Raw genomic sequence first — 27,373 nt, forward strand, 5'->3', positions numbered from 1 at the left:
TCATGGTGCGTTCAAGGAAACTCGTACTTTGTGTTTTTCCTTCCTGTGAAGTCATACCAGTTCGATCTGGTACGAGTTCACGGGTCGGAAGTTACGAGTGGCCGTTATAGGGAACTTTCACAGACAACAGGACGGTAAAAACACGAGCTACGGGTTACCTGGAACGCTACCAAGTCGTAGTTGTGACTTGAAGCTGTAACTTACGGTTTCAAAAGCCTGCCTTGAACACAGCATTAGCCGAAACGGCCGTGCCGCTGTTATCTGCTTTAAATTACGATGTGGTTAATGTGTCAATGGTTTTTATTAGCATTAAATTTGAAAGTATTCCTTACAGTATTACAAATAAATATCATGAAACTAAATTGGGAAAAAAAAAGTCTAAATAGCTGCCTGAAACACTTGAGTTTCCTTCCAATCCCCTTTCCCTAATTTTTATGACAATGATACACAGTGATTATATAATGTACAGTAATGATAGAAAACATTTGAGGCAAATTTTTAAAATGTCATTCCAAAAAATCACACTCCTGCTGGAAGTGAGGCAGCGACAACTTCCTCTCATCACCAATAGAATATGATTTTTGTCTCTTTACAGCTGATGCTGAAGTGCAAGGATAAGAAGTGGTACCAGTTCTAAGAGCAGGACAGGGGGCTGAGGGCCTTGGACTGTTGAAAGCTTTATGCCGGCACGGGGACTTTTCACTCTACTAATGAGAGCTGTTAAATGAGAGACTCCAGAGTGACATTGTCTTTGCGGCTTGTGGACTGGCTAATATGAACGGCACTGTCACATTGCTGAATGACGAGGATGGGCTAGCTCCTTGTCTAGACACGCAGCGATGAGGACGGAAAGATGATGGCGGCGTTCGAGGGACCGAAGAAACTGGAACTGGAAATATCCAACAAGTCTGTGTGTGTGTGTGCGCGCGTGTGTGTGTGTGTGTGTGTGTGTGTGTGTGTGTGTGTGTGTACGTGTGTGTGTGTGTGTGTGTGTGTGTGTGTGTGTACGTGTGTATGGTTGGGTTTTCTGGACCTCACTGTGTAGATACTCAAAAGATAAGAAACCAACAAGAAATGCATGAAACAAAAATGGATGACTATTAAAATTTCCAACTGCCATATTAAAAGCAGCATGCTACTTTAACAAGAGAAACAAAAATAAAAAGTTTTATTTAATGATGTAAGCCAACAACAGAAACTATGAGAAACTTTATATTTTTTGAAATACTGACAAAAAACTATATATAAAAATGGAAATATATACCTGCATTGCTATTAAGCCAAAAGTTTTGTTCTTTTCCTTTTTTCTATTTGTTTTCATTTGAATTATTTTATTTTTCTCAGTAAATATTACTTGACACAGTATAAATGCACACTGTTCGCTTTCTCTACACACACCTAGAATAATGCTAAAACTTTGTTCATACCAATTACTCTGGGCTGCACAGTGCAAACACAAATCAATACTGCTCACACTTAACTCTGCACAGTCTAATCACACAAATTTAATTTCACTTTTCGGCTGCTGCTAATTAAAAGCATTAAATGATGATGAGGAATATCTCACTCCCCAACTATAATTTTATAAAAACAGAGAACAGATTGGTGTGAGACGTATACAGAGGCTGAAAGGAAGAAAGTGTTTTCTGGACACAGTGTGTTTATATCTATAGAATGAATCTATATACTATTCACGTGCCATAAAAAAAACAAAACAAAAAAAACAAGATGGGTAAACTCACTTGATGTAAACTAACTAACAAAGAGCTAATGTGTAGTGAGTAGTAATCACACTTTTCCTGTTGATCAGATGAGTAAAAGTTCCTGGGACTGGCCATCAGTGGCACTGATTAAAGTCAACAAACAGAAATAAAATACAAATGTGAGGGTGTTTCTTTATTATTATTTCTGGTCGCCACTGGTTCACCATATGAGTCTTTAGCTGCCTTTGTCAGATGTACAGTCAGATGTGTAGGTGTGTGTGTGTGTGTGAGAGGAAGACGTCGGTGTGGACTCTTTCTCGGCCAAAGCAATCAAAAATGAATGACACCCTCCCATTTCTAACTCCACCTCAGTCAAATAAAAATCGTGGTTTGTGCATTTTCACCCTTAAACCAGTGTGGTCCTCTTTTCATAAAGACAAGCGATACTCTCAGTGGTTGTTACTGTCTGTGTGAGGGGAACGCAAAGGAGTTGGAAACACATCTGTTTAAAATGCTTGTGAGTTGTTTATCAGTAAAAACTTCAGGAGAAGTAACAGTATTTTTTCAGTGATGTTCAGATGTTGAGTCAGTGAGGAAACTATGTACATGTGTAAAACATTTGCAACAATTTCAACTAAAGGCAAATATGTTTTTTTTTCATTCAATATTGTTCTTGATGACTATGATATCCTCTCGTCGCAGTCCTATATTTGATGGTGAAGGCCTCTCAACCGAAGGCTTCTGTATGTTATAAACAACAAAATGTTTCATGATACATGGTTGTGTATCATATTGTGATTGTGTTGTACATGTCAATGGATAGCCACACGACATGGGAAAACAGCATTACCTGAGGGGGAAATTTCGTACTTGTGTATTTGTCTGTATTTTGAATTGATCTGAAAAGCAAAACAGAGGATTAGTGATTAACGTATCAGGCCTTTATGCACACAAGCATTAACACATGTAACACATTGTGTCTCAATCTTGTTGATGTTACTTCTACGTAAAATACAGACAGCAAAATACATGTAGTCAAAGCCTAAAAAAAAACAGACACTGACACAAGTGAATCTGCATTGGTGATCATTTTTGTGTACTTCCTGTCAGGTTGTTGAGGCTTAAATTCCCTTTGAACCCATTTGCTTTCACCAAACTGAAGTCATTTGAAATCCAGTAGCAAAGCCACATGGATTTCAGGAATTACACATTATTCGATTGAATGAGATGTCTTAAACATGACAAAAAAGAATAATAATACATTTCTCCTCTATCTCTCTAACATGAATGGGATTTGTATTCAGTGCAGTTCTGTTAATGGCAGACGAAACACAAAAACAAAACAAAAAAAAAATTGAAAGAAAAAAAAAATCAGACTTCTATGAACAGGGTGTTTTGTTAGTATGTTCTTGGTTTTTATATTAACTGTACAGTTCAATCTTGGGTGAAAGGTGAAACAAAAAACAAAAGATTCTTGGGATACTTTTCTCTGTATATGTTGTACCTGTTACTGCTGGTACTGTATCTGGTATTCTGACTCTGTCTAAATCACTGGAACTCTGTAGTTCTTCGCACTGTAGTATCCTGAAAAGGCATTTCTCTGGTTTTCTCAATGATGGCAGCAAAGTTTGTCTTATTTAAATGGATTCTACCACTTTTTGTTCTTATTGATATTATACTAGTGTAATAGAAATTACTTGACAAAAAAAATGAAAACATGTTGATGCAAAAGCAAACTGAAATAAACATTGATTGATGTACACAGTTGGGAGCTCAGTTTCACTGATCCCTAACGAGAATCAGCTACTGTCATTTAGCATGTTTATAATAAGTGTGTTTCTTGTGTGCTGCTTTTTACCTTTTTTCAGGACCTCCATGTCCATTTGACCTGCAGCTCCCTGAACATGAAGTCCCCTAACATCAGACAGGCTTCAAAGTGCAGCATGGTTTTATTATGATCATTATTATTCCAGTAATATATACTTTACCCTCTCAGTCTAATTTACCTGAAGGGACACATCATTTCACAGTCATAGCTAGGCCTACATCTTAAAATGTTATGTGTTGTCTCAAATCCACAGCTGTTATCAATTCCTGCACACGCTCTATCACAATTCTCATGGTTGCAATGTAACTGTGTACTGTGTCTTTATGCAAATATTATAGGCTACTTGTATACAAATATCGATTTAATCCAACACAATACCTTTCACTTTACAACATTCACATAATTGCTTTGTGAATTAAATTTTATGTAGAAATAGTGCAAAAATGCTATAGATTATGCAGTTTAATAGTAGTAGTATAAAACAGTTCAAATGAGCTCCACCACAGCTGACCACAATAAAACACTATGAGCACAATAATAATCTAATGATAAATATAGTATTTAAAAGCAAATTTATTTTCATACTGCGGCACAGGACGATGTGATATTCTTTACAATGTGTTTTGGTACTGCCACACTTAAAGATCTAAATACATTAAACCATTGGCCATATGGTTATATTTTATATTTAAGTCAACATACCAATACCACGGGTTTTAAAAAAAATTATAGCTGCTGCGCAGCGATGGGTCGGGTCCGGGCTACTTTTGGGCAAATTTAGGCAATTCTGAGCAACAAACAGGAGAATAGGAAGACAAGACAGTTGTCCTTATAATGTCCAATTTGCATCAGTTGAGGATTGAACCCACAACCTCGGGAACTAAAGACCGTTGTCTATCGCACTGAGCTAATTGACAAATGGCAGTTCAACAGTGGCTTCACAAATTGAGTAAGCCATTCACTGTCGTGTAGGCAGAAAAAGAAAAATCAGTTTTTGAGGTAAAATAATGATATGTATTTGTCAAACATCTACTATGAGTCTAAGATGTTAGGAGCCTTCGCACATGGTCCAGTCCAAGCTATTTGGATTTTTAAATTTAGAAGCTTGCTGTGATGCCACCATTAGGACAATTGTCTTGTGTTTCGTGTTGAGGACATTTGACATTTTGATCTGTCATCATCATCATCATCACCCTGGCTGGGTCTCGAACGCACAACCTCTGACACCAAGAACCAGCGCTTAACTCAGTGAGCTAATTATTAAGTGAGACATGGTGTGTGTCTTCTCAAATAGACTCAGGGAGTCAGTGTCCGGGCAGCAGTTGTGAACGCAGATTTCTGTTATCTAAACAAAAATCTGTTAATACATAAATTGCATTTAGACAGCAAAATAGCTTGAGGACATCTGCCATTTCGAACTGTCATCATCATCATCATCACCCTCGCTGGGTCTCGAACTCACAATCTCTGACACCAAGAACCAGCTCCTAACTCACTGAGCTAATTGGCTGGTGGTGTGACCTGCTGTGTAGCTTCATTTATCCACTCAGGTGAGCCGGTGCCCGGGCAGCTGTTGTGATGAAATGGTCAAAATGTCAATAATTCAGTCATCTAAACAAAAATCTCATAATACATAAATTGCATCTTGACCGCATGGAAATGTTGGTGATTTGTTTTTAATGATAAGTGTTTTGCTTCATTAGAGAAAATATGATGTTTAAAAATTCCACACTCACATTGACTGCAGTTGTTCCCATGAGAGCAGAATTCAAAATCTTCTCAAAAATTCAGTTTTTGAATTAAAATTCTGATATTTGCTAAACTTCATCAACCATGACTCCAGAATATTCTCATTTTTTTCCAGGAAGTTTGAAAATGTATTTAGCAAGAATTTGATGGTATATGTTTACAGTACTGTTTACAGTCAAACGTTTTCATGCACTGTAGGCTCAATTTTTGCTTAATCAAAAATCCGAGAAACAAGTTTTGTGGAGGACGGTCTGGAGATGCTCTGTAGCAAGTTTGGTGTCAATTGAGCAAAAATTGTGGGAGGAGATACATTTTAAAAGTTTTACAGTTATTGAAAAAAACAGAGTGATGGACTTCATAATTTGTAATAAGTTTAAGTTGACAAAAGTTTCAGCAGTATTGAGGCTACATTGTGGTGAAGTGTCAACACTGTAGCATCTACCGTTGGTTTGGTAGGAATTTTTAAAGTTTTTAAATTTAAACGCTTATTGTGCCCCCCCTAGGAGGGGGGGGGGGCACATGTCCTTGGAGTTGAGTGAATCTGGCATGGGGTCGGATGTTTCTGTGAAGTTTGGTGAGTTTTCACCCATGGGAAGTATGACTTCCTTGGAAGAAGAAAGAAAGAAGAATTCCTAGGAATACAATAGTGTCCCGGCAGCTTAGCTGCCCGGACCCTAAAAACAACCTATCCATCAGTACAATAATATAACGATAGTATGACGCTGTATGAGGTACTTGCTTTCAAGAATTTATCGCAACAGAAATTACGTTTTGGTCCTGGAATCATCATTCATCATGAGCATCAAAAAAAAAAAAAAAAAAAATTATCATGAGCATCATCCTCAACTCGGACTTCCGGGTGCTGGTGCAATCAGTGTTTCGATCAGGAGTCATCGCTCACTGAGCCAATCCAATCCAACCAAGGCGGAGGAGCGACCAATAGGAACAGTGCATCGCGCGTTCTTGTCCCGCCCCCATTGCGTCCAGCAGATAGTTTACTGAACTGTACAAGAATTTGGGAATGGCTAACGGTTAGCGCCCTGTCACCGACCACAGACTGTTATACCCGACATGTATTAAAATAACGCAACCCCACCGGCACTGCCACCGCTGAGCTGTCTGTTTGTGTGTGTGTGTTTGTGTTTCTACATGCAAACGAAACACAGTGACGCCGAGACGTTGCCAACAAGACCCCGACTCAGCTTACTGCGTTTTGGGTATTTCTGAAAGCAGCAATGACAAGTTTGGACAGTGGACATCGGTGAGACGATCAGAGTGAGACGGGGTCAAGCCTGGACAGTTATGTCTCCTGGTGTGATGTGCTGGCTGCTGCTCCCCTGCTGTCTGGATGTGTTCACACAGGGGCTGTCAGGGGCTCAGGCGGGCTCGGTGCTCAGTGCTGCTAAAACTTTGGTGTGGGGACCTGGACTGGAGACAAACGTTGTACTTCCAGCTCGATTTTTCTACATTCAGGCGGTGGACAGCTCGGGGAAAAAGTGAGTGAACTTAATTGTCTGTCCGTTTTTTTCCATGTAAGATTTCATTGGCCAACGGTGCTGCTTTCAAGTGCTCCACGTAGCGTCATACTCTGGAGATTTTGAGGTGGTATGAATCAGTTTAAGTGAAGCAGATTCTACTTTTACATTAATTATGTCAGTTACTTGTTTTATTTTAGTGTTTGAGGCAGAGGACACAGTGTTTTTTTTTAAAACAAACAAATAACTTTGTCTCGAGTCGAAGAATAAAAAAATAGGCTAGGCATCAATTATCCAATCAGCAAATACGGTACGTTTATTCATACGAGTTTGTCTTAAGTTTAAAAATAAATAAAAAGTATGTGAGATATATAGGCTATATAAAAATCTCATCAAGAAATAAATGTCCTAAATGTAGCATGACCATAACATGTCATGACCTAATTGTCACTAGAAAGGACAACAAAGTAAATCTTTCAACCATGTGTTGTGTAGTATGAAAACTAAGACATTAAACTAGTCAATAATAGGAGAGCAGACATGAAAGTAAGTGCCCCAGGCAAAAAGATGCTGGAGAACCTCCAATGACCCCTTTTATCCAAAAGCTCCCACGGGACCAATGAAGGTATCGCACTCTGTGCGTAGTTAGTCAGTGTCACTTTCACTTTGCTTTGTGTCTCGATAGAGATCAGTTTCTCAGTTCTATTCATAGACCCTACAAAAACTACATTATTGTTGTCTGTGAAGAAGGAGACACCATATTACTGTGTTTATGCCAAACGGCCATTAATTATAGCAACATGACTAATTACAGTATTGTCACCAAGTAATAGAACAATAATGGGAATATTGTTTTGGTACAGTACAGTCAATCTGAAATCAAAATAGAAGTGCAGACATGTAGCTTACTGTACGGTGATCTCACCATTAGCTCAGAAACGTATCAAACATTTTCTCTCAGATCTCCTCAGGCTACACTGTGTGTTATATTCAACAACTAAAATTCACACTCAGTTTTCTGTACCATTATGCTTCTACCTTAGTTACTACAAGTACACAACTGTCAGCATCGGTGTTAGGAGTTGGTGTTACACTTGTGCCAGCAGTTTTTCAGCAACAGGAACATACTCTCCATATTCTTCCTCTCACAGTTTAACAACATCACCTGGTGAGAACACCTTTGAGGTGAAGATCGTCTCTCCAGTGGAACAGTTCACCAGGATTTGGACCCAGGTGCTGGATCGTCGGGATGGGTCATTCCTGGTCCGCTACAGAATGTATGCCACCTACACAGACCTTCACATCCACGTTCTGCTCAAGAGCAAGAGCAAGCAGGTTGCCAAGTCACCATTCGTTCTCCGAGGTAGAATACAACCCATGCTGCCCTAAATTAATGGATAAAGATTTGTATTTTTCTGGATCGGTGGTTCCTAAAGAACACATACTATATTCATGGCAGGTGCACAATAAAGATCCTGGTCGTGTTTCTGTGTTTCTCCTCTACAGGCCCAGTCTACCATGAGGGCTGTGACTGCCCCCAGCCCAGTGGTTCTGTATGGGAGGCCGACATGCACTGCCCTCAGGTCATCCCCCAGATAGACAGGGACCTGTCCCTTTACGCTAGTATCGACCCAGATCGTAATGCAGAGGAAATCCCTCAGCGCTTTGGACAGCGGCAGAGCCTCTGTCATTATACCATCAAAGACAACAAGGTACGCTATGTTAAAAGCATCAGACAGACACCTATGCATAAACCTAATAACACAACGGTTCACATTTAATATTTGCCGTTGTCAGAACAGCTCAAAAATATGGTTTCAATATTTCTCATTCTAAAAATGGCTTAAAAATGCTGATAAATCAGGGATGGGGGAATGCTATTTAAAAAATATGAAGAAACGTACTCGGAGCACAACAGGAAACTAGTGTAACTGTGGCTGAAAGGACTGTCTGGAAGTCAAGTTTAAGGTGTCTCCACAATCCATGGTTTCTCTTTTGAATACAAACATAGCCGGGTAGTATTTACTTAGGCCAGACGGTAATTGGGGTCATACAATGATGTGAAGTCGACCAAGAGCACCCGAGGCTATGTGACACGCCTGTAAGAGTAGTCTGTAAACCAGGTGTTCAAGGGTGCAATCTTCTCAAAATACCACTGCGGACATCAATCCATGTTGTTGTGATAGTGATATGCCTAAAGCCCTATTCGCACAGTGCTAACATTACGTGGGAACACACGGTAGTTTATTAGTAGTCACTTATCTGCAGTCCCATGATTTCACACTGTCCACACACAAAAGTAATTTGTGCCAAACACTAAACTTCAGATTAGAAATGTACTAGTTGCTATTTTAAAGAAAGCTTTCAGCCACATCACACAGTCTCTACGACCAGATGTTGATGAGTTTAATTTGTATTGGCTTTAAGTTGAAGGTGAAAGTTTATTCCAAAGGGCCCTTATGATTTTTATGATCTTAAGGATTTTTATTCCCTTTAGGTCTACGTCAAAACATTTGGAGAACATGTAGGTTTTAGGATCTTCATGGATTCCATCCTCCTGTCACTGAGCAGAAAGGTAAGCTTTGCCTCAACTACATGTATAAGTCCTAAACATGTGACATGTGAATGTGATTTATTAATTTGTTAATATGATTTTCCTTTTAATGATCATGTTGTGTGTTCTGTGTCCAGTTGAAGCTCCCTGATGTAGAGTTTTTTGTTAACCTGGGCGACTGGCCATTGGAGAAGAGGAAACCCACTGACAACATTCATCCTATCCTTTCTTGGTGCGGCTCTAACAATACCAGAGATATCGTCATGCCCACTTATGATCTGACTGAATCCGTCCTTGAGACCATGGGAAGGTAAGGCCTCCGTCACCATCACATCAGTCACTGCTGCGCACATTTAAAGTGTTACGCAAACTAAGGTCTCATGAATATCATATAACCATTGCCTGAGAGCTCGACAAGTGGCTCCAAAAACAAATACACAGGAGCTGTCGATTATGTGACAGCTCATATCTGTAGATGTTTCTGTATACTCCAATACATTTCATACAAGTCTTTTTCCTGTCTAGCAGGTTTGGTATAAATGCTGTCGAGTACAGCTTAGCATAAATATCGATTAAGTTTCAATTTGCCGCTGGCTGAGTCAGAAAATTTTGAATCAAAAATAATAATAGCTTTGAGTCCTTTAGTTACAAGGTTCATGTCATTATCGTGGAGACATTTCAAAATGTGCCCAACTTCTCACAGCGGATGACAGTGTGGAAAAGCAGTGTGCAGCTTGTAGGCCAACACTGTCATAGCACAGAACTGAAATAAACCTCAGGCAGGATGCTCATTATTTTCTCATCATCCCTCTCCTGCTTGTATTAAGTTATACCTCATGCATTTTTATTAGGGGTGAGATGGCTGATTTGTGCGTGACAATAAGAATGTTCTTGTCAGGTTTTTATTTTAAACCTAGACTGAGCCAGAATTCAGCTTTTCAGAAAGTCTCTCAAACCTTGTGAGGAGTGATATTCATTCACCACATGTATCCCAGTGTTCCTTTGTATAATTCATAGACAGACCAGACACTGTTGTCTACTTTCAGAAGGTACAATTTAAAAAACAAAAACATTCTTCCTAAAGATGTTCCCTTTTGGTGTTCCACCATTTGGTGTTTTGATGATGGTGGAGAGCACTGTTCTCTCTTAGTGGTTGAGATCTGGTGACTATGATGTGATAACATACACTTCATTTTCATTTCATCAGACCTCTTCAGTCATTGGAGGCCAAGCAGCTGCAGCCATTGTGCTTCTATTCATTATATTGTTTATCCTCTTTAATATTCTACTGCCATTGGAGTCTGGCAGCCTTAGAGAAAGTTTTGAAGTTTTTCACAATGGGGACAAACTTTGATCCTTAGGTCAAGCCACAGTCAGTCAGTCATCTCACTGATTACTGTGTTACTGCAAAGTTGCAGTAAAGCCATCAAAAAGGTGATGAAGCCGTGTCTTAAAAACACTAAATATGTATAAAAACTCAGACCATGGTGTCTGGTCTGTCTGTCTATCTATCTATCTATCTATCTATATATATATATTTGACTGTTATAGAACTTTAGAATAAAAGTTCTTGTATCTGATAAAATTATACAAGGTCCCAAGGTTGAAACAAGGCAATTTGTCATGTCAGCCTCATTGATGTGGCTGCCATTCTTTGATTTTTATCACAATTTGGAAGAATCATTTCCAATCTTCATCACCTATCCAACAGAGCCAATTAAATTTAGTAACAAAGTAGCCAAACATGAAATCAAGTCATATCTCAGCCAGTCTTTAATCTACTGACATGAAACTTGTCATGACTGCTAACAACCCTTTGACATAATAACATCACATTTCCATGAAAACTGAGTGTTTTTTCTTTGTCACCTATCTATGTATGAGGCGTGACTTAAAACCAGATTAAACATTCAGCGTTGTGTCTATCCAATAAACAGAGTGAGCCTGGACATGATGTCAGTTCAGGCCAACTCGGGGCCGCCATGGCCAGAGAAGAATGCCACAGCCTTCTGGAGGGGGAGGGACAGTCGTCAGGAGCGACTGGAGCTGGTCAAGCTTTCTAGGGCTCATCCAGACATGATAGATGCTGCTTTTACCAACTTCTTCTTCTTTAAACATGACGAGAGCCTCTATGGACCTCTGGTCAAACATGTCTCCTTCTTTGACTTTTTCAAGGTAAGTTGCTCATGGCAGATGGTGAGTTGTGTCTGAGTTGAAAGAAAATAAATATTGTGCAATGTGAGGTTTCACATGCTTCATTAAAGGACATTCTGACAATGACTTTGAAATAATTCCTATCATGCAATTGTGTAAATGTACTACAATCGCCAGCCCTTCAGAATAATTAAAGGGATAGTTCAACATTTTGGCAAATTGGCCCATTGCCATAATCCCTATAGTCTACTCTAAGGAGTGGGTTTGTTACTTTTATTTGTAGCGGAGCAGAGATGCTGCTCAGAGCTATGCTACAGAGGCTCATGGGATTTCTTGGGTCCCTCATCAAACTCATCAAATACACAATCCAACAACTCCAAAACGCTCTTGTGGACGAGTAGTGACCTGCAAATTCTAAAAATAGCTTGCACCAACAAATAAGGGACCGTGTCCGCCAGCACTTGGCGCTCTGGGCTATCGAACCTACTCCCTAGACCAGGGGTGCTCACACTTTTTCAGCCTGAGAGCTACTTTTAAAGTGACCAAGTCAAAATGATCTACCAATTTTTGGTCGTCCAGTTGGTCGGACTATGCGGCGGGGGGGTGGGGGGGCTGGCGGCAGCTGCATTTACCGTGCGCCCCTGTCTGTATGTGAACCTGTGTCTGTCTATGTGCGGGCAGAGATGAGAGATGGTGTTTTTTTTAATAATCATGCTAGCGTTTCACCATCTCTCATCTGTCAGCCTCTCAACCTGCCGCCTCTCTCGCTTGCGGGCGCACCGCACGTAAACACAGGTGAGGAGAAAAAAAAAAACGTTTTTTTTTCTGTTAGTGGGAAACACTGATCAAGCTGTGTGTACGCACAACTCTGCGCAATATTCCATTGATAAATCACACCGGACCCAAGAATGGTGCAGACATGAACACACCTCATATTCCACCCCCAGAATGCCGAGTCAGCACAACCATATGGTCAGCACGTGCATAATTAAGTAGCCATGTGCTCTGTGGAGCGGCAACAAAGTGACAACAAAGACAACGGGCGGAGAGCTTGATTCACCCGGAATGATGCTTCGGCGGACCTGCCCTCGCTTTTGAGGTCGGTTCTTTTACAGTCTATGGGTCGGTTGTGAGAAAAATGCCTGCTGTCCAGACAACTGTGTTTTTAATTTTTTTTTTTTTTTTTTTTTTGTTCTTCATCACGCGATCGACCCAATCGACGGAATGAGCACCCCTGCCCTAGACTATAGGGATTATGGCAATAGGCCAATTTGCCAAAATGTTGAACTATCCCTTTAACTCATTGTTTTACAACCATAGGAAGGAATTTACAGCACACATGTTCAAACACGCTTAATGAACCCAGTCTTCAGAAAAAGCCAGATGGGTGAGATAAGATGACATGCCTGAGGCCACAGTATTGAACAGGCTGAAAACCCAAACATTCTTCTCAAGAGATCATAGTCTAAACCAGTGCTTTAAGGCCAGTGGTGTGACCACTGGTTGCCACAACACACATCTGCAGTGGGACGTCCATATGGCTCTGTAAATGCTGGATGTCACACTTTATTTTCACAAGTCTAATCTGTAAAATATCTATTTCTCTTCCATCTCCACTAGTACAAGTACCAAATAAACATTGATGGCACTGTGGCGGCGTATCGACTGCCCTACCTGTTGGCAGGAGACAGTGTGGTCCTAAAGCAGGACTCTGGCTACTACGAGCATTTCTACAATGAGCTGCGGCCGTGGGAGCACTACATCCCTGTAAGGGCGGACCTGGGGGACCTGCTTGAAAAGATCCAGTGGGCTCGTGAGAATGATGAAGAGGTGATGATGACGATTGTAGACATGGTGCATTATGTTTTGGATAGACACACAAATAACTTTGTTAGATTTTGTCAGTTTCTCTAATAAAAAAACAAGATGCTATGACTCTATCTTTCAGGCAAGGAAAATTGCACTGGCGGGTCAGCAGTTTGCTCGCAATCATCTGATGGGAGACAGTATATTTTGTTACTACTACAAACTTTTCAAGGTAACATTTTCTGCAGTTGCAGAGTTATATCAGTCGATATTTTGAAAAAAATCCACATTACCAAAACATTACACAACTTGCTCAACTATCGTGCTGTGCTCAAAAAGTATTGCATCTGCACTGGTATTACATTTTTCATGTCATTATGGATAAAGTGGTTTCATATAATTCAGAAATGTGTTTTGAATACACAGTTGTTCTCAGGATGAACTACCCCTGTGTGCCATGTTCCTCTTTGTAAGTTCAGTGTTCTTCTTGTAGCAATATGCCAAACTCCAGGTCACAAAGCCTACAGTGCGTGAGGACATGAAGATTGTAGAGCAGCCCACTGATGACCTGTTTCCATGTTCCTGCCGCAGAACGAGGGTAAGGGACACAAATAAGTTCCCTTTGCACCAAAGTGACCTTGTTACTGTTTCCCTTCACCTCAGCTTGTAGTTTCACACTCTCCTGGTTATCATCACACCTGCAGAATCTAGATCCACATCACTGAATGAATTGCTGACTCTCTCTCCATAGTTTCCTGTAGTTACTTGCCAAATGAAGAGGTAGAAAGGGGAAATAAAAGCAGTCGTCAATCTGGATCTTGCATAGTTTTGACAGGACGGCACATTTACTTACTTTATCTACCCTGAAAAATGAGTCAGTGCTTAGTCTGGAATGATAAAATCAGCTCTGTGAAAAATGAAGTTGTCAGTAACCTGTGACTGACGAGGTTTATGTAGTTTGTTATAATAATGCCTGTTATGTAATGAACTTTTCCACAGCTGATATTTAAACCTTGTCAGGGAAGAGAAAGCACAGCATTAACCATGGCTCTGTTCGGTTCAAGTATACCAGCATGTACAGATGTCATGTACCTGACGATGAAGCAGTTTAATGACGATCAGTCATCATTTGTTTTATTATATACACCTGTGCTTTCTGCACTAGTGTTGTAATAAGAAAAAGCTGAACATAGCAGTGTGTCTCCATCTGGTGTATATCAACTGTCACTACAATTAATCTCTTCTTCAGATTGCCACCAAGACAACTGTCAAACAGCATGCACCCAAACTTCAAAGATGAAAGAATTGAGGTTGTGCTAAAGTAGCTGACTTTTTGTGTATTCCTGCTGACAAACACAGTGACACTGCACACCCACACAGGTGTTTTCAATTTACACCACCTGATTACACGTCTGCTGGGGGTTGGGCATGATTCAGCAGGATTTAATGTACTAGCTATGTATGTATGTAATGTAAAGCTAACTGTAATTTTGAAAGTTTAGCTCCTTTATTTGACTTTGTTTCTATTTTGTTCTCATTTCCTCTACTCTGGAGTTGTTTGAAGAGTCAGTTATTCAAGTTTTAATGAGTAAGTGTGTTTCGAGTGAACTGCTGTGGAAACATACTGCACACGTGATTTTAACATCAGTCTGTCTGTTTGTTTTTCAGGCAAAAGATGAACTTTGATTCACCTGCCGCCCAATCACAGCGCAAGCCTTTATATCTGATATACTGCCAAATAATTTGTCCAAGTGTGGATCGATTGTATAATATGAATGTCTCCTTGTGTCATTTTTGAAATAAATGCGTTTCTTTTTTATGTTGTATGGTGTTCTGTCTATTTACAAGAAAATACTTGGCATCAGATCCATTTATAAACTGCGGTCAAAAAGTGCCTGTAGAATTGTCCTTGTAATACTACTGTAATGACAAGCAGAATACATTGTTATGTTATGTTATGTTTATTTATTTGATATGGACATCACAAATACATTAAGACTGTTCCAGTGGACAGACCAGATGCTTTGCTTGAGTGTGTTTAGCACAAGTGCTAATTTTCAACACCAGTCCATAGGCGGCTAATCTAAAAATAAGACCGTATCAGATGCTGTGAGACTGTTGAACTATTCCACACTGCCACATCTCTGAACTTACATTTTACTTTCTGATAAATCTAATAGATTTGTATTCACTTTTACCTATATAAACTTTTTCTAGTTTAGTATGTTATTATTTATTGTTGATTTATTTTTATTACTATAGTATAGAGACCTAATATTGCTTCTCGTTCCTCGTGTTTAATGGTGTGAATGACAATTATCTATCTGTCTGTCTGTCTGTCTGTCTGTCTTTCTTTCCATCTATCTATCTCGTAATACATTTGGGGTTGTTTGGTGGAGCTGTAATGAACACTCCCAAACGCTAGATGTCACTCATTTGTAGTCGTGCGGTGTTTGGTATCAGGGGAAGGAACAGGTTGGTTGTGATCAGGTTGTGATGGACAGGTTTGTGGAGGTAAATATCAAACTGTAGCAAGATAAAGTGAACATACCGGTATACTCAGTTCAACACAGCCCCAATTAGTTACGGTACATTCTGTTTAGTCAGTTATGAACGGTTCTTTTAATAACGCGCGGGCTTATTTTTAAAGACCTGTCTAGACATGTTTGTGTCTGGACTACTGGGCTGCAGAGATCGTATTGATGATGAGGTGGTCACTGCTGCTCATTAACTTTCAGGAAACGGTGAAGGTGCCGTTTGGGACCAAACATCTGGAGGCTGCTGTGTGTGTCCCTGCCTCCGTGAGGGACGTTCACACAGCCGTCATACTCACACACGGTGCAGGTGGAGACATGAACTTTAAGCAGCTGGTGTCTCTAGCACACGGCCTGGCATCCAGCGGCTTCCTCTGCATCCGTTTCACGTGCAAGGGTTTGAACTTGGGCTATAGGGTAAAGGCTTACCATGCTGTGTGGGTAAGCAGTTTAACTCATTCAAATTGCACTTGTGAACCATACCACTACTTTTATTGATCGATTACTGTATTGATTTATTAAAGGGATAGTTCAACATTTTTGGCATATTGCCTATTGCCATAATCCCTATAGTCACAGGGGTAGGAATAACCTTTAATTATCGGTGCATGTTGTTTTGAGATCAGTGGAGCAGAGACGCGAGCTGCTCAGCGAACACAATGGCGGTGAACGGTAGCTACATGGTCTCCTGTCCTCAAAACTCATCAAATAGCCCTACACAATCCAACAACTCCAAAAACGCTCTTGTGGACCTGCACATTCACCACGCTATGAAATGATAAAGTAATATTATGAGACGGAGTTGCTTTCGAGGCAAATGCGTAGCTGGAACTACAGACATGGCTGCTGGGCGGAGTGCTTCGTGCTTTGCTTTGTGTGTCGTAATGATAATTTGACATGATTATTTCATAGCGTGGAAAATGTGCAGGTCACAACTTCTCCATGAGAGCATTTTGGAGTTTGTTGGACTGTGTATTTGATGAGTTTGATGAGGGACAGGGGACCTGTACCGTCACCTCTATTGTGTTCGATCCGAATCTCAAAACAACATGCACCGATAATTAAAGCTAATGAACTTATCCTTATGACGATAGGGATTATAGCAATAAGTGCATTTGACAAAATGTTGAACTATCCCTTTAAGTATGATTCAGTGTTAATAAACTGCCCTCTCCTCCCAGGACTACTTGAAATCACTACAGAAGTTTACCATTACGCACATATTCGTCGGAGGTGAGCAGCAGTAGGCTGACTGTAGCCTATATTACATGAAATAGATGCAAGTGCCACGCAGATGAAAATACCCACATCATATTGTATCATGGGTTCAATTAACCCTCAAATTAATATTGTGCATTCAAAGACTACAACATACACAGCAGCAGCAGTCAGTGAGTGTGATTTCCTGTGTCTGAAACGTGTGTCCACAGGCAGGTCTATGGGAAGTCGTGCTGCTGCAGCTTTAGCAAGGCAGCTGAGTGATCAAAGAGAGGATGCAGCAGTGCAGGGTGTCATCTGCCTGGCTTTCCCCCTGCACCCCCCAGGACAGACACACGCTCATCGCCAGCGGAGTGAAGATCTCAGGGGGTTGCCTGAGCACATGCCCGTCCTGTTTGTGTCAGGCACCGAGGACAACATGTGTGACAAGGTGTGAGAAATTCATATTAGGCTGACCCCAAAAGAATTTTATAAATGTGATCGTCATATGTGTAATACAGATTTGTGCTCTGCATTTAAATTATTGTATTTTAATGTAAGTGCATATATGCTGTTTTTTTGGTTCTGGTGTTAGAAAGTTGTTTGAGCGCCTGTCTTGAGTCCTTGTTCAGAGAATTCATAAACTTCCTTCATCTCAGTCATTCACCATTCAATTGAAATTGCAGACAGCTTGTATTGTTGTGTCCAGTTCTCTACTATTTGCATTAGATGTATGTTCTGGTCAACTATCTCAGCTTGTTAAGTGAATAACTATTTGATGATGTTTCACAACAATGGTTTGGCTTTCCCTTTGCCCAGGTCCTTTTTGACGGGATAGTAACAGAAATGAAAGCTCAAGCCGAAGTTTTTTGGCTTGAAGGAGGCAGTCATGGGCTGACAGTGAAAGAAAGATCAGAAGAGTCTGTGTTGGATGAAGTCAACTTAAAAGTCATTACCTGGTTGAGTTCACAAGGAGATTAATATCATCTGTCATGTGTGTGTGTGTGTGTGTGTGTGAGGTGAAATCAAAGCCAAAACAACCGGAAAGACGCGCAGCGACGTGTGTGTGTGCACGCATGGTTACTTTGTTATGCGTGCGTGCGTGCGTTGTTACGCGCAGGTTGTATTTCACGCGTGACAAAAGCTGAGTACGTATGAAGCAGCGTGTGCACGTCTGTCAGTCACTGTTTGACAAATTATGTTACGCGTTCACACGTACGTGCGGTCGCAGATGTTGCTGCTGCGCAGCAATAGATTCTGCGACCGCACGCACGTGTGAACGTGTAACAACATTAGTCAAACAGTGACAGACAGACATGCACAATCTGCTTCATACGAACGCAGCTTCTTGTCACGCGTGACACAGTTTGCGCACGTCGTTTCCGCGTACGCCTGAGCGCCTGACAAAAATGTTCAATCAGCGTCACGCGAGCGTTAATGCGTGCGTTTGCTGAAAAACGCATGAATGTTACACGTGGTCACTACGCGTAGTGTGATTACAGGCGTGCAGCAGCCATCACGCGTGAACGTGCGCGTGAACGGGGGGGCCATTATAAGTCAATGAGGAAACTACGTCAGGCGCTGTCTGCTGCACAGGCGTCAAAGCACGCGGGTGTGACACGTCCAGTTGATAGGTGCACACGTAATATGAGACGATTGTACCGGCATAGTGTGTGTGTGTGTGTGTGTGTGTCAAGGGGGCAGTTGTCGGTCTGAGAAGTGAAGCTCACTTCCGCGTTCAAAAAACTGCAATCCCCTCGGCTGTCGCTGGGGGCTGGCTCCAGAAGGGAGCAACTCCAATTGAGCCCCATGTTAAAATAGCCGATTTTACAGCTTAAAAAAACATATTTACAGCCTGGTACATTTTATTTTTTTGGTCTCAACCGATAGTTTCTACCCCCACACACACTCTGAGGGGGGTGAAGTTTTTTAAAACTCTACCGTTTTACTATTATTAGGTTTAAAGTTCTGGCCAATTAGGGCGCAGAACCGTTGAGTGACAGGTCCGGAGACCACTACTACGAGGCCAGTGGGCGGGCTCTCGGCCGGCCAACGGCCGCACCGCTCCAAATATGGCAAGTCAAATCCAACATGGCGCGGTTCAAACCCCCGTAGTAGCGGAACAAAACCCAGATAGCAAAAACCTTTTGGCATCCTTTTGGCCCAAATCTGGCTGGTCATTTTGGCAAGATTATGGCCAGGCTTTCGGGCCCTAAATGGCCCAAAATAGGCAAGCCAAAAACAAACCAAAAGGAGGCCAAAACTCACCCAAAACTAATTGTGGCCTTCCAAAATACAGCCATAACTGCCCCAAAAGAGCCCCAAATCCCCAAAATCCAGCCAAAAAGTAGCCAAAACCGACCCAAAGAAAGCCCAAAAAGTAGCCAAAAGTGACCCAGAGAGAGGCCAAAACTCACCCAAAACTAATTGTGGCCCTCCAAAATACAGCCATAACTGCCCCAAAAGAGCCCCAAATCCCCCAAATCCAGCCAAAAAGTAGCCAAAACCGACCCAAAGAAAGCCCAAAAAGTAGCCAAAAGTGACCCAGAGGCCAAAACTCACCCAAAACTAATTGTGGCCTTCCAAAATATAGCCATAACTGTCCCAAAAGCCCAAATTTACCTTGCTGTGTGTCTATGTGTATTGAAAAAAAACAATAGGAAGATTAATATTATTTCATCATCTTTTTATTTTTGAATTTACTGTTGACTGACTCCAGGCTGGCAGGTTGCAGGTCCCCAGCCCAGTAAAACCATCACTGGTCTGTGCTATGCTTGCATCTGTGGTGGTAGAGCAGATGGGGTTTCTTCGTGTGGCATCTAAAGTGACACAGACAAAGAGAAAACAAACTTAACTTATTACTTCTACTGTAGCCTAAGAATGCTTTATTAAAGGCTTTATACAGTTATAAAACTCACCCACTTTAAGTTGTAACTTTTCCATTCATCCCTCGTCAGGTGTCCTTTTCTGTCTGGTCCTTTGGCTTTAAAATGCCCCATACCGTAACCTTCAAAGTGGCAGGCCCAGAAGGTCCAAGAGAGATGACCTGAAAATATTGAGAGAATTACCTACATTGATTTTCAAATCAACTAGCCCACCATTACATTGCCCTACTCTAATAAAATCAAAGGCAGCTCACCAAATCCTTTTAAATTTCAGGAAGAGGCTGGGTTTCCTTCCAGGGCCATCATTTGCTCAGTGTTCTGCAGAGGAAAATAGGATGTAAAAAAGTATGCATATTATGCTTATAACTGAAAAGCAACGAAGCAATTAAATCACAGATAATTAGATTTCTCCCCACATATGGCAGTGAATAAAGTGGGTTTAATATAACAAAACGTTTCACAGCAGTAGGCCTTTTCAGTCCAAATTGGTGGCAGCACTGTCACAACACCACCTAGTGGCAGTTAGAGCTTCTTGCTATACTCTTTGGCTTAAGTTTGGAGTTTTCTTTGTGTTTTCCTGCCTGGCAGCTCACTAGATTATTGCTAAAAAGCACAGCAACATGAGCAATGCTTTTTTGGTGGATACTTTCAACGCTAAATGGTAGGCTAGGCTATGACCTGCAACCTTCTAAATGGTAGGCTATGCTGCTTTCAGCAGATATTCACTGTAGGCTAAAGGAATGACTGATTGTTGCTAGCTAAATTAGCTACTATCTGTGCAAAGTGTAGTCACCAATTACATTAATTACATTAAACTATCTCATATACTCACTGCCAGTGTACTGTATCTATTAAGTTCTCTGTGCATGTCATTGATGTAGTTAAATTGAATGAGCTGGCTGTGCCTGTTTGCTACGAGTTAGCTCATAGCTCACAGCAGTTTTGCCATCGAAATAGGAAAAATTAACATAACTGTGCAGAAAACGTAAACCTTATCGGGTATTTAAACAAGGCAATGATAGAAAATCAGATTTTACTAAATTTAAATGTCTATAATATCATGTACATACCTCCGTGTTGATCAGCTTGAGAAAATGAAGTAGGAGGGCTGTCGTCAGTTGAAACTGTGTACAAATTCCCGCCGTTTGCTTGGTCTTTTGGCTATCCTTTGGCTTTACAAACACATGCCAAAACAAACCATCGGACGTTGCCGCCCTTTGCCCAATCTTCTGGCTTGCCATAAACATGCCATACCAACCCCTCTACTTGATCCCGCCTTTTGCTTCATCTTTTGGCTTGCCATAAACGTGCCATACCACCCTTCTATATTATCCCGCCCTTTGCCCAATGTCTTGGTTAACCAGATATATGCCATAACTCAGCCATATATTGCTGGCACCAATTTTGTCTATTAAGGCTAACCAAAACCATACCACATTTGAGCCAAAGGGCTTTCACAAAGCCAAAAGAAAGCCAAAAATGCCAAAAGGATGCCAGAATACAGCCAAAACATTTGCTATCTGGGAACAGACTCCCCCAAACCAATGGGTGACGTCACGGGTGCTACGTCCATTCTTTTTACAGTCTATGGTGTGTGTGTGTGTGTGTGTAATTGTATTTGTGGAATAAAGCATTTTCTTTATAGATGACAGTCATGGTGTCCTTTTTCAGAGAGTCAAGGCAACACATATGAAATTACACAAAACACCAAAACCACTCTTAATTTCAAAGAACTTTGTTTTAACACATTTGACATTCAGTCCCTGTAGCTGGTTATTTGCCTTAGTAGGTCATCTGCAACTCAGCAAAAAGCTCCACAAGAAATTGACATTTACAAACTATGCTGAATTTGCATTTAATCACCCTGGAGCAGAGATACCAACACTGCTCCACAAAGAAAAGTAATCAGAGTCTGAACATATAACAGTAGTGGAAAGAACACTTGTTGATGAGTACCTACAGAAGTGCAGCAGGCAGGCTAGCCTATCTGTTTATTATTAAACTAGCCTATCGGTTAATTATTATTATTTATTTATTTATAATGCAAACATTATTTATTTTTTCACGAGACTTGGATCCTGTTGCAAATTAAAGGCTTTCCGGTAATTTAGTAAGGATGCCAGTCTCCTTTTTTTTTTTTTTTTACTGTTTTGTAGGCTACTTGCAGCAAGAAGGCTACATGGCAACTGAACCATGTAGTAGCCTCATGGATAGATGTCATGGGTCTATTTCTCTATTACATCCATGATAGATGTCTATGGATAGATCCATGTGTAGCCCTCGTTAGTTCGCGTTGCTGTGAGACGGTCAGCTGAATGCCTAGCAGTGCCGTTAATATAATACATCCATGAGCAGTGCACTGTGCCTTTAAAACGAACTGTGACGTTTCTATGTGATTGAATGCAATTGGCTGGCGGACTTCCGCATGTTTTTTTTTTTGTTTAGTTTGTAGCAGCATGGCAGAAGAACCGTGGAACAGGGTAAACATAAGTTTCCCTGGCGCTGTTTCCAGTGTCCGTATAAATTTCAGTTCAACATCAGGTAGGCTGCCCTGGTATGATGATAAAATAAACTTCTTACTTTCCTCCGAGACATCATTCGCCTTCCACGTGGTGGCGTGGTGTGGTAGGGGGTCACTCCTTGTGGATCAGATATGGGGCAGTGTTTACATGTGCGTGTTTCCCCCTTTTACAGGTACACGCGTTAAAATCCTGCTGTCGAAAAAAGAGGCACTGCTTAAACTCCTACAAAGTGAGATTCTGCAAACGGAGATACGGCTGCTGTATGAGCTGCTCTACGTGTTAAATAACAGCTTCAGAAGGAACAAGACGTTAAAGGGCTTAAAACAAGTAAGCGCCAAGTCCGCAATGATGCCAGTCGATTGGGTTTCACCTAACGTAACCAGCCAGCTGTTGATGTCCTCTCATAATGACACACCTTGCATGTTGTCATTTCTCTCTCAGGTTGAACAATGTGTAAACAGGCTGAAGAAAATGAAGTTGGATGAGGTTCTCAAGGAGTTGACTGACCTGTGTCCCAAAGCGTTCCAAAGGTAGATTCAGGTTCATGTGACTTTATTTGTAACCAGAAGTAAATTTGTTGTGCAGCAAAAAAAAAAATAGAGGAGGGCATCCACAGTGACAATAAAAAATGACAAAGACTCCAGAGACATGACAGAGTACAAACTTAAGGCAGGACTGAGTCTGTGACGGGTTGTTTTTGTCAACTTGCAGACCTCTATCATGTCAGAGTTGGGGCGATTACTGTTGAAAGTTGACATGGCACATAATTATAAACTGCTCAGTGTTGTCACTGCAGACCATTTGAAAAGTCAAGAACAAAATTCAAATCGAAATAATGTCCAGATTCTGTATATTAAAGTTACCTTAGTAGCTAATGCAAACATGTGCAGGAATGACCCGTGGCTTTGTGTGCATGTGTATTTTTCAGGAGTCTTGGCATCAAGGCTGGTGAGTGTGATGTTCCCAGTCAGCCCATGCTGGAGTGGCTCTGTCTCAAAGTGCTGGGAGCCGCCCAGCTGATGAGCTGCACGTTGAATCGCTGCAGCAGGGCTTTTGTGTATCCTTTCCAGATGTGGCGTCTTTATGAAACGTCTTGATGTGTTAGTCCTGCTGATTTATGTGTTTTATGTTTGCAAATGTGTATCTCTGTGTTGAACGAGGCTTGATTGTCTCTGTCCTCTTTATGTTATGGGTTTGCCTTAATATATTTTTGTCTCAGACTCTCAAAGCAGCAGATGAAATGGGAGGAGTTTGTGATCTTAAATATGGTGATTACTAGCATGCTCAGTCGTCTCTGGTGAGTGTTTTTTCCTCATTCTCACATCTGTAAGATATATATGCTCTAAGGTAGGCCTAACTCAGTATATTTGCTGCTCCAAATTTGTATTGATGTTTTAAAAAAAAAATGCATCTGAAAGCCTCCATGGTCTAAATCCATCTGTACTTGCGCCTCGTTAGGGTGATGTTCCGTGGTATCCTGGTTTGCCTGTCCACTTTGTACCAGCGGCTCCTGGAGTTCCTCAGAGAAGTAGCCCTTGCCCAGCCCATGCCCTTCCTCACAGACTTCTCCCTGCCAGCAGACCTGGCTCAGTTCCTGTGTCCCTCTGATGCAGCGTTACTGAGCAAACACCCAATGCATGCCAAAGACCAACAGAAAAAATGGCAGAAGATAAAGAAACCCATTGTTAAAGTGGCGAGCCAGCGACGGAAGGCTAAGGAAGACCTCGGTACTGCTATTGAAAGAGGTGTGGAACTTAAGGCCCTGTTCAGATGTTCTATAAAACTCAATCTCATTCCTTTATCAGTGTGAATGCAGCAAACACCTACCTGGTTATTCACACATAAAGCTGGGGTAAACCAACTAATGCAGTAGTAATGCAGTGACTCTTACAGGTTGAAATAGAGCTGTAATGGTTTTATAATGTTCAATACATTACTGTTTTTTCTTTTCCAGGTGTAGCTCATGGCACTGACATGAAGCCATTCCTCAAAGTTATCAGAAAGTTTACAGAGGTATGTCATCAAACCATCATTTTTTTTTTTTAATCTTTTACTATTTGTAGAATATTTAAATGAAATGTTCTGTCAACTAATCGTCTTATCTAACAATTACACTGGCACCCAAGGGCAAATCCTTCACGCAGGGAACTCACAAGGCTGACAAGAGACAAAAATTCAAGAGAAAAGTGAGAGAAGCGACTAGTTTTGCAGACATGGCAACCCATCTAGAAGAAATGATCCTGTGGTGCAGATCCCAGAGGATGGATAAGGAAAAACGTCTTTTAACCTTCCTGCGTTTGAAGTGCCACAAGATGAAATGCCTAGAGGATGCGGGTTACAAGTAAGAGCAACATCACAGAAACAACTTACTTTATCATTCTATGACAAATGTTGCACGCTCATATGATTTCTCCTCATCCTCAGTACCCAGAGGAAGCTGCAGAGCTTCAGACAAGATGTTTTCTGGGCCACATTTCGTCAAGGGCCAGCACCGAGAACCTGCCATTCCTCTGCCCCAGAGAGGAGAAAGACTCTACTGAGAACGCGATGTCAGTCACTCAAGAGTCAAATCAAAACGGGTGGAAAAAGGAAACATGTGAAGAGACGAAGGAGGAGCAGTGAGCTATCTATGTCAGGACTGTCAAAGCCTGGTCAAAGAAGCAGGACCACTTATAAGACAACACCTCAGACCACCAACCGTGAGCGCCATGATGACATAGATGATATTTTTGCCTCAGTAGGATTGTGACACTTGGGTATGAGTACATTCAAGGAAACAAATGACTGCGTGCAGCTTAGCTCAGTATACAATATGACACATTCCTCTGTTAAAGACAGCAATAACTAGAGGTAAGCAAAGAAACTTTTTATTTATTGATGCTGTCAATGAATTGGATGTTGCAAAGGATCATTTCAACTAATTCAAAGTTTTGAATGATAGGAATTAAAAATTGCAATTGGCTGTGATCTCTTTTTTGGCTCCAGGTTATAAAATCACTGAATGCTTTTTGGCCCAAGTGGTCTTGTATACCTTATTTTTTTTTAAAGTAATCATTTTTTTAAATAATATGTCTCATGCCAAGTGCAAAACCCATGTCTGACATCTCAATAAACATAGCAAAAGCACTATTATGTAATATGTCTATTTTGTTTTTTTTTTGCTTTTTATAAATTGTATTTTTAGTAATGATTCAAATTGGTGATAACTTCATGATAGTGATTGAAATTTATGATGAAAAATTACTGAAAACAAAATTAGTCTTTAGCCCCATTCATACATACTGCCAGCGCAATGTGAAATGCACTTACCAGATAATATAAAATCAATATGACAAATGAAGGAATGTCCCAAATGGATTGGCATATCTCATGTCAGAAAGGTTGTTTAGAGATGACCTGACTAACCAAGCAACTTTAAGGCTCCACCTGGTGGTGATGGTGATTAATGCGCTCAATTATTATTCCCTGACTGTTAATATGATACAATATGGAATATATTTCTTAGCTTTATTGATTGTGAAGCCCTTGGCAATGTGAAAAAGCAGAGGTGCCACTCTTCTCAACTAAAATTTAATTTGTGCTTTTAGACTGGCTGTGTGTTAGTGGGCAGTGTGGCCTCAGCTCTTGCCCTTTTGAAGTCTGAGTGCTGTGCAGACAAAACTGCCACCAAATCAGAACATGCAGGTGTCTGGCAGTCTGTAGCGGCCATGACTGCTCAGGAGTGAAAGCTGTGCACCAGATTGGGAGCTGAGAGTTTCTTTTGTTTTTTTCCCCAGTGGATATTTAGCTACTGCCCACTGTCTTATCATCCTTTGCCAAAGGCAGCAAAGTCCTCCCATCTGCACAAATACAACAGCGCAGTGTTTTTTTTACTCCTCACTGAGCCTGACTGGGTTGAGTTATGGTGGCATATGAGCCCACCAGCTTCATTTGTGCATATGAGTCTGCAGATACCTGATTGCTGTGCTTTTTAGGTTTTTATCTAAACCACTTAGTCAAGGTCAACTTTTGCACCTTCCTGCAGTGAAGGAAAGGAGCAGAGCTAAAGGATTTAAGTCTGTATTCTGCATACATGAGCACACAGGAAGTCAGCCCCTTTTTTCTCTGCTGGAAGTTAGAGTGGCTGTGCCAAACACTATCACTATCCAGATTTTTCCACTTTATAGTCAATGTTATGGACAGAGGAGGTCAGGATATGAATGTCAGCAAACCTCATGGACAAGTCAAACTATGCTTCTATTAACGGCATATATCTTTGATTTTCACGAGTTGTAAGTCATAATCGTTGCAATTATAACAAAAAAGAGAACTAGGTGATTCAAAAATACTTACATCCACTAACTGTGGTGACTTTTTACCAAACATTAGCGTGAGATCACTTGTGGTCGTGGTCTCAACATTTTTGAAATGAATTGTTCTCCAGGGTTCTATCATGAGTTATAGGGTCTGTGGGCATAATATAATCTAACAACAAGCATCAAGAAAAGGAAAGTGCATCCATCTAGGCCAACCAAGCAAATTAATTTCTACCAGTGGCATTGCTAAATCAGCCTGGTTCCCAACAGCTTGGTAAGTGCCATTTTGAAAAAAATGAGCTGAGTCTTTGTAATTATTCTTTGCATAGTGTTGTTTTCAATAAAACTTTATTTTTTTGAGATATGTCTGTTTTGTTACATCTCAAAGTCACTCAACTTTGGTTTGACTGATATCACCTTATGTAAATAAAAAATGAAGATTCTAGAATTTTTTACGGAGTTATCTGCTTTTGCAAATGAACTCTTCAAGTGTAGAAAAGTGCAAGGTCAAAATCCTCATTAAGAGACACTGAATAAAAAAAGTGCACCAATGTAATGTGTTTTTTCTGTCTTGAATGGGAGGAGATAATAATCCTTGTATGTTTTGTGAGTGTTATAATAGTGTTTAGAACATGTTTTCTATCTTATTGTCATACAATATAACTGATCAA

At 40.8% G+C, this 27,373-nt stretch overlaps 4 protein-coding genes and 1 long non-coding RNA gene across 20 annotated transcripts in view; 4 read left to right on the forward strand and 1 right to left on the reverse strand.

Moving 5' to 3' along the window:
- Positions 1 to 3,467, forward strand: part of stxbp5l (syntaxin binding protein 5L) — a 202,777-nt gene extending 199,310 nt beyond the window's left edge. For 10 of the 16 annotated variants that reach the window (XM_085765857.1, XM_085765854.1, XM_085765850.1 and 7 more), the window contains one exon: positions 596 to 3,170. In XM_085765857.1, coding sequence (XP_085621983.1) covers positions 596 to 637 — 42 coding nt within the window. In that variant the 3' untranslated portion in view covers positions 638 to 3,170. Of the gene's footprint in view, positions 1 to 595 lie in introns of all 16 variants that reach the window. The other 6 variants (XM_085765841.1, XM_085765843.1, XM_085765846.1 and 3 more) reach the window with 1 other exon arrangement.
- Positions 3,468 to 6,269: 2,802 nt separating this feature from the next.
- poglut2 (protein O-glucosyltransferase 2) lies at positions 6,270 to 15,093 on the forward strand. The gene is made up of 10 exons (XM_085765859.1): positions 6,270 to 6,776; positions 7,907 to 8,118; positions 8,262 to 8,467; positions 9,253 to 9,330; positions 9,447 to 9,619; positions 11,247 to 11,484; positions 13,084 to 13,293; positions 13,412 to 13,501; positions 13,763 to 13,867; positions 14,938 to 15,093. The coding sequence occupies exons 1-10, from the start codon at positions 6,583 to 6,585 to the stop codon at positions 14,953 to 14,955; spliced, it is 1,524 nt and encodes a 507-aa protein (XP_085621985.1). The 5' UTR covers positions 6,270 to 6,582; the 3' UTR covers positions 14,956 to 15,093.
- Positions 15,094 to 15,737: 644 nt separating this feature from the next.
- On the forward strand, positions 15,738 to 18,014 carry tex30 (testis expressed 30). The gene is made up of 5 exons (XM_085765861.1): positions 15,738 to 15,783; positions 16,008 to 16,244; positions 16,985 to 17,036; positions 17,234 to 17,451; positions 17,820 to 18,014. The coding sequence occupies exons 1-5, from the start codon at positions 15,766 to 15,768 to the stop codon at positions 17,979 to 17,981; spliced, it is 687 nt and encodes a 228-aa protein (XP_085621987.1). The 5' UTR covers positions 15,738 to 15,765; the 3' UTR covers positions 17,982 to 18,014.
- A 1,901-nt stretch (positions 18,015 to 19,915) lies between these two features.
- Positions 19,916 to 21,010, reverse strand: LOC146964771 (uncharacterized). The gene is made up of 3 exons (XR_015034644.1): positions 20,956 to 21,010; positions 20,140 to 20,203; positions 19,916 to 20,046 (listed from the first exon to the last, which is right to left on the reverse strand). It is a non-coding gene; the product is annotated as an uncharacterized LOC146964771 (long non-coding RNA).
- Positions 21,011 to 22,298: 1,288 nt separating this feature from the next.
- Positions 22,299 to 25,448, forward strand: rmp64 (ribonuclease MRP subunit p64). Its single transcript, XM_085765860.1, has 9 exons — positions 22,299 to 22,426; positions 22,580 to 22,734; positions 22,849 to 22,937; positions 23,336 to 23,464; positions 23,627 to 23,704; positions 23,866 to 24,152; positions 24,362 to 24,420; positions 24,534 to 24,748; positions 24,832 to 25,448. Exons 1-9 carry the CDS (start codon positions 22,342 to 22,344, stop codon positions 25,154 to 25,156), a joined length of 1,422 nt encoding a protein of 473 aa, XP_085621986.1. The 5' UTR covers positions 22,299 to 22,341; the 3' UTR covers positions 25,157 to 25,448.
- The last annotated feature ends 1,925 nt before the right edge of the window (positions 25,449 to 27,373 follow it).

This window comes from Trachurus japonicus, chromosome 21 (genome assembly GCF_045865225.1).
Source record: "Trachurus japonicus isolate A0001 chromosome 21, Traja_1.0".
NCBI lineage: Eukaryota > Metazoa > Chordata > Actinopteri > Carangiformes > Carangidae > Trachurus > Trachurus japonicus.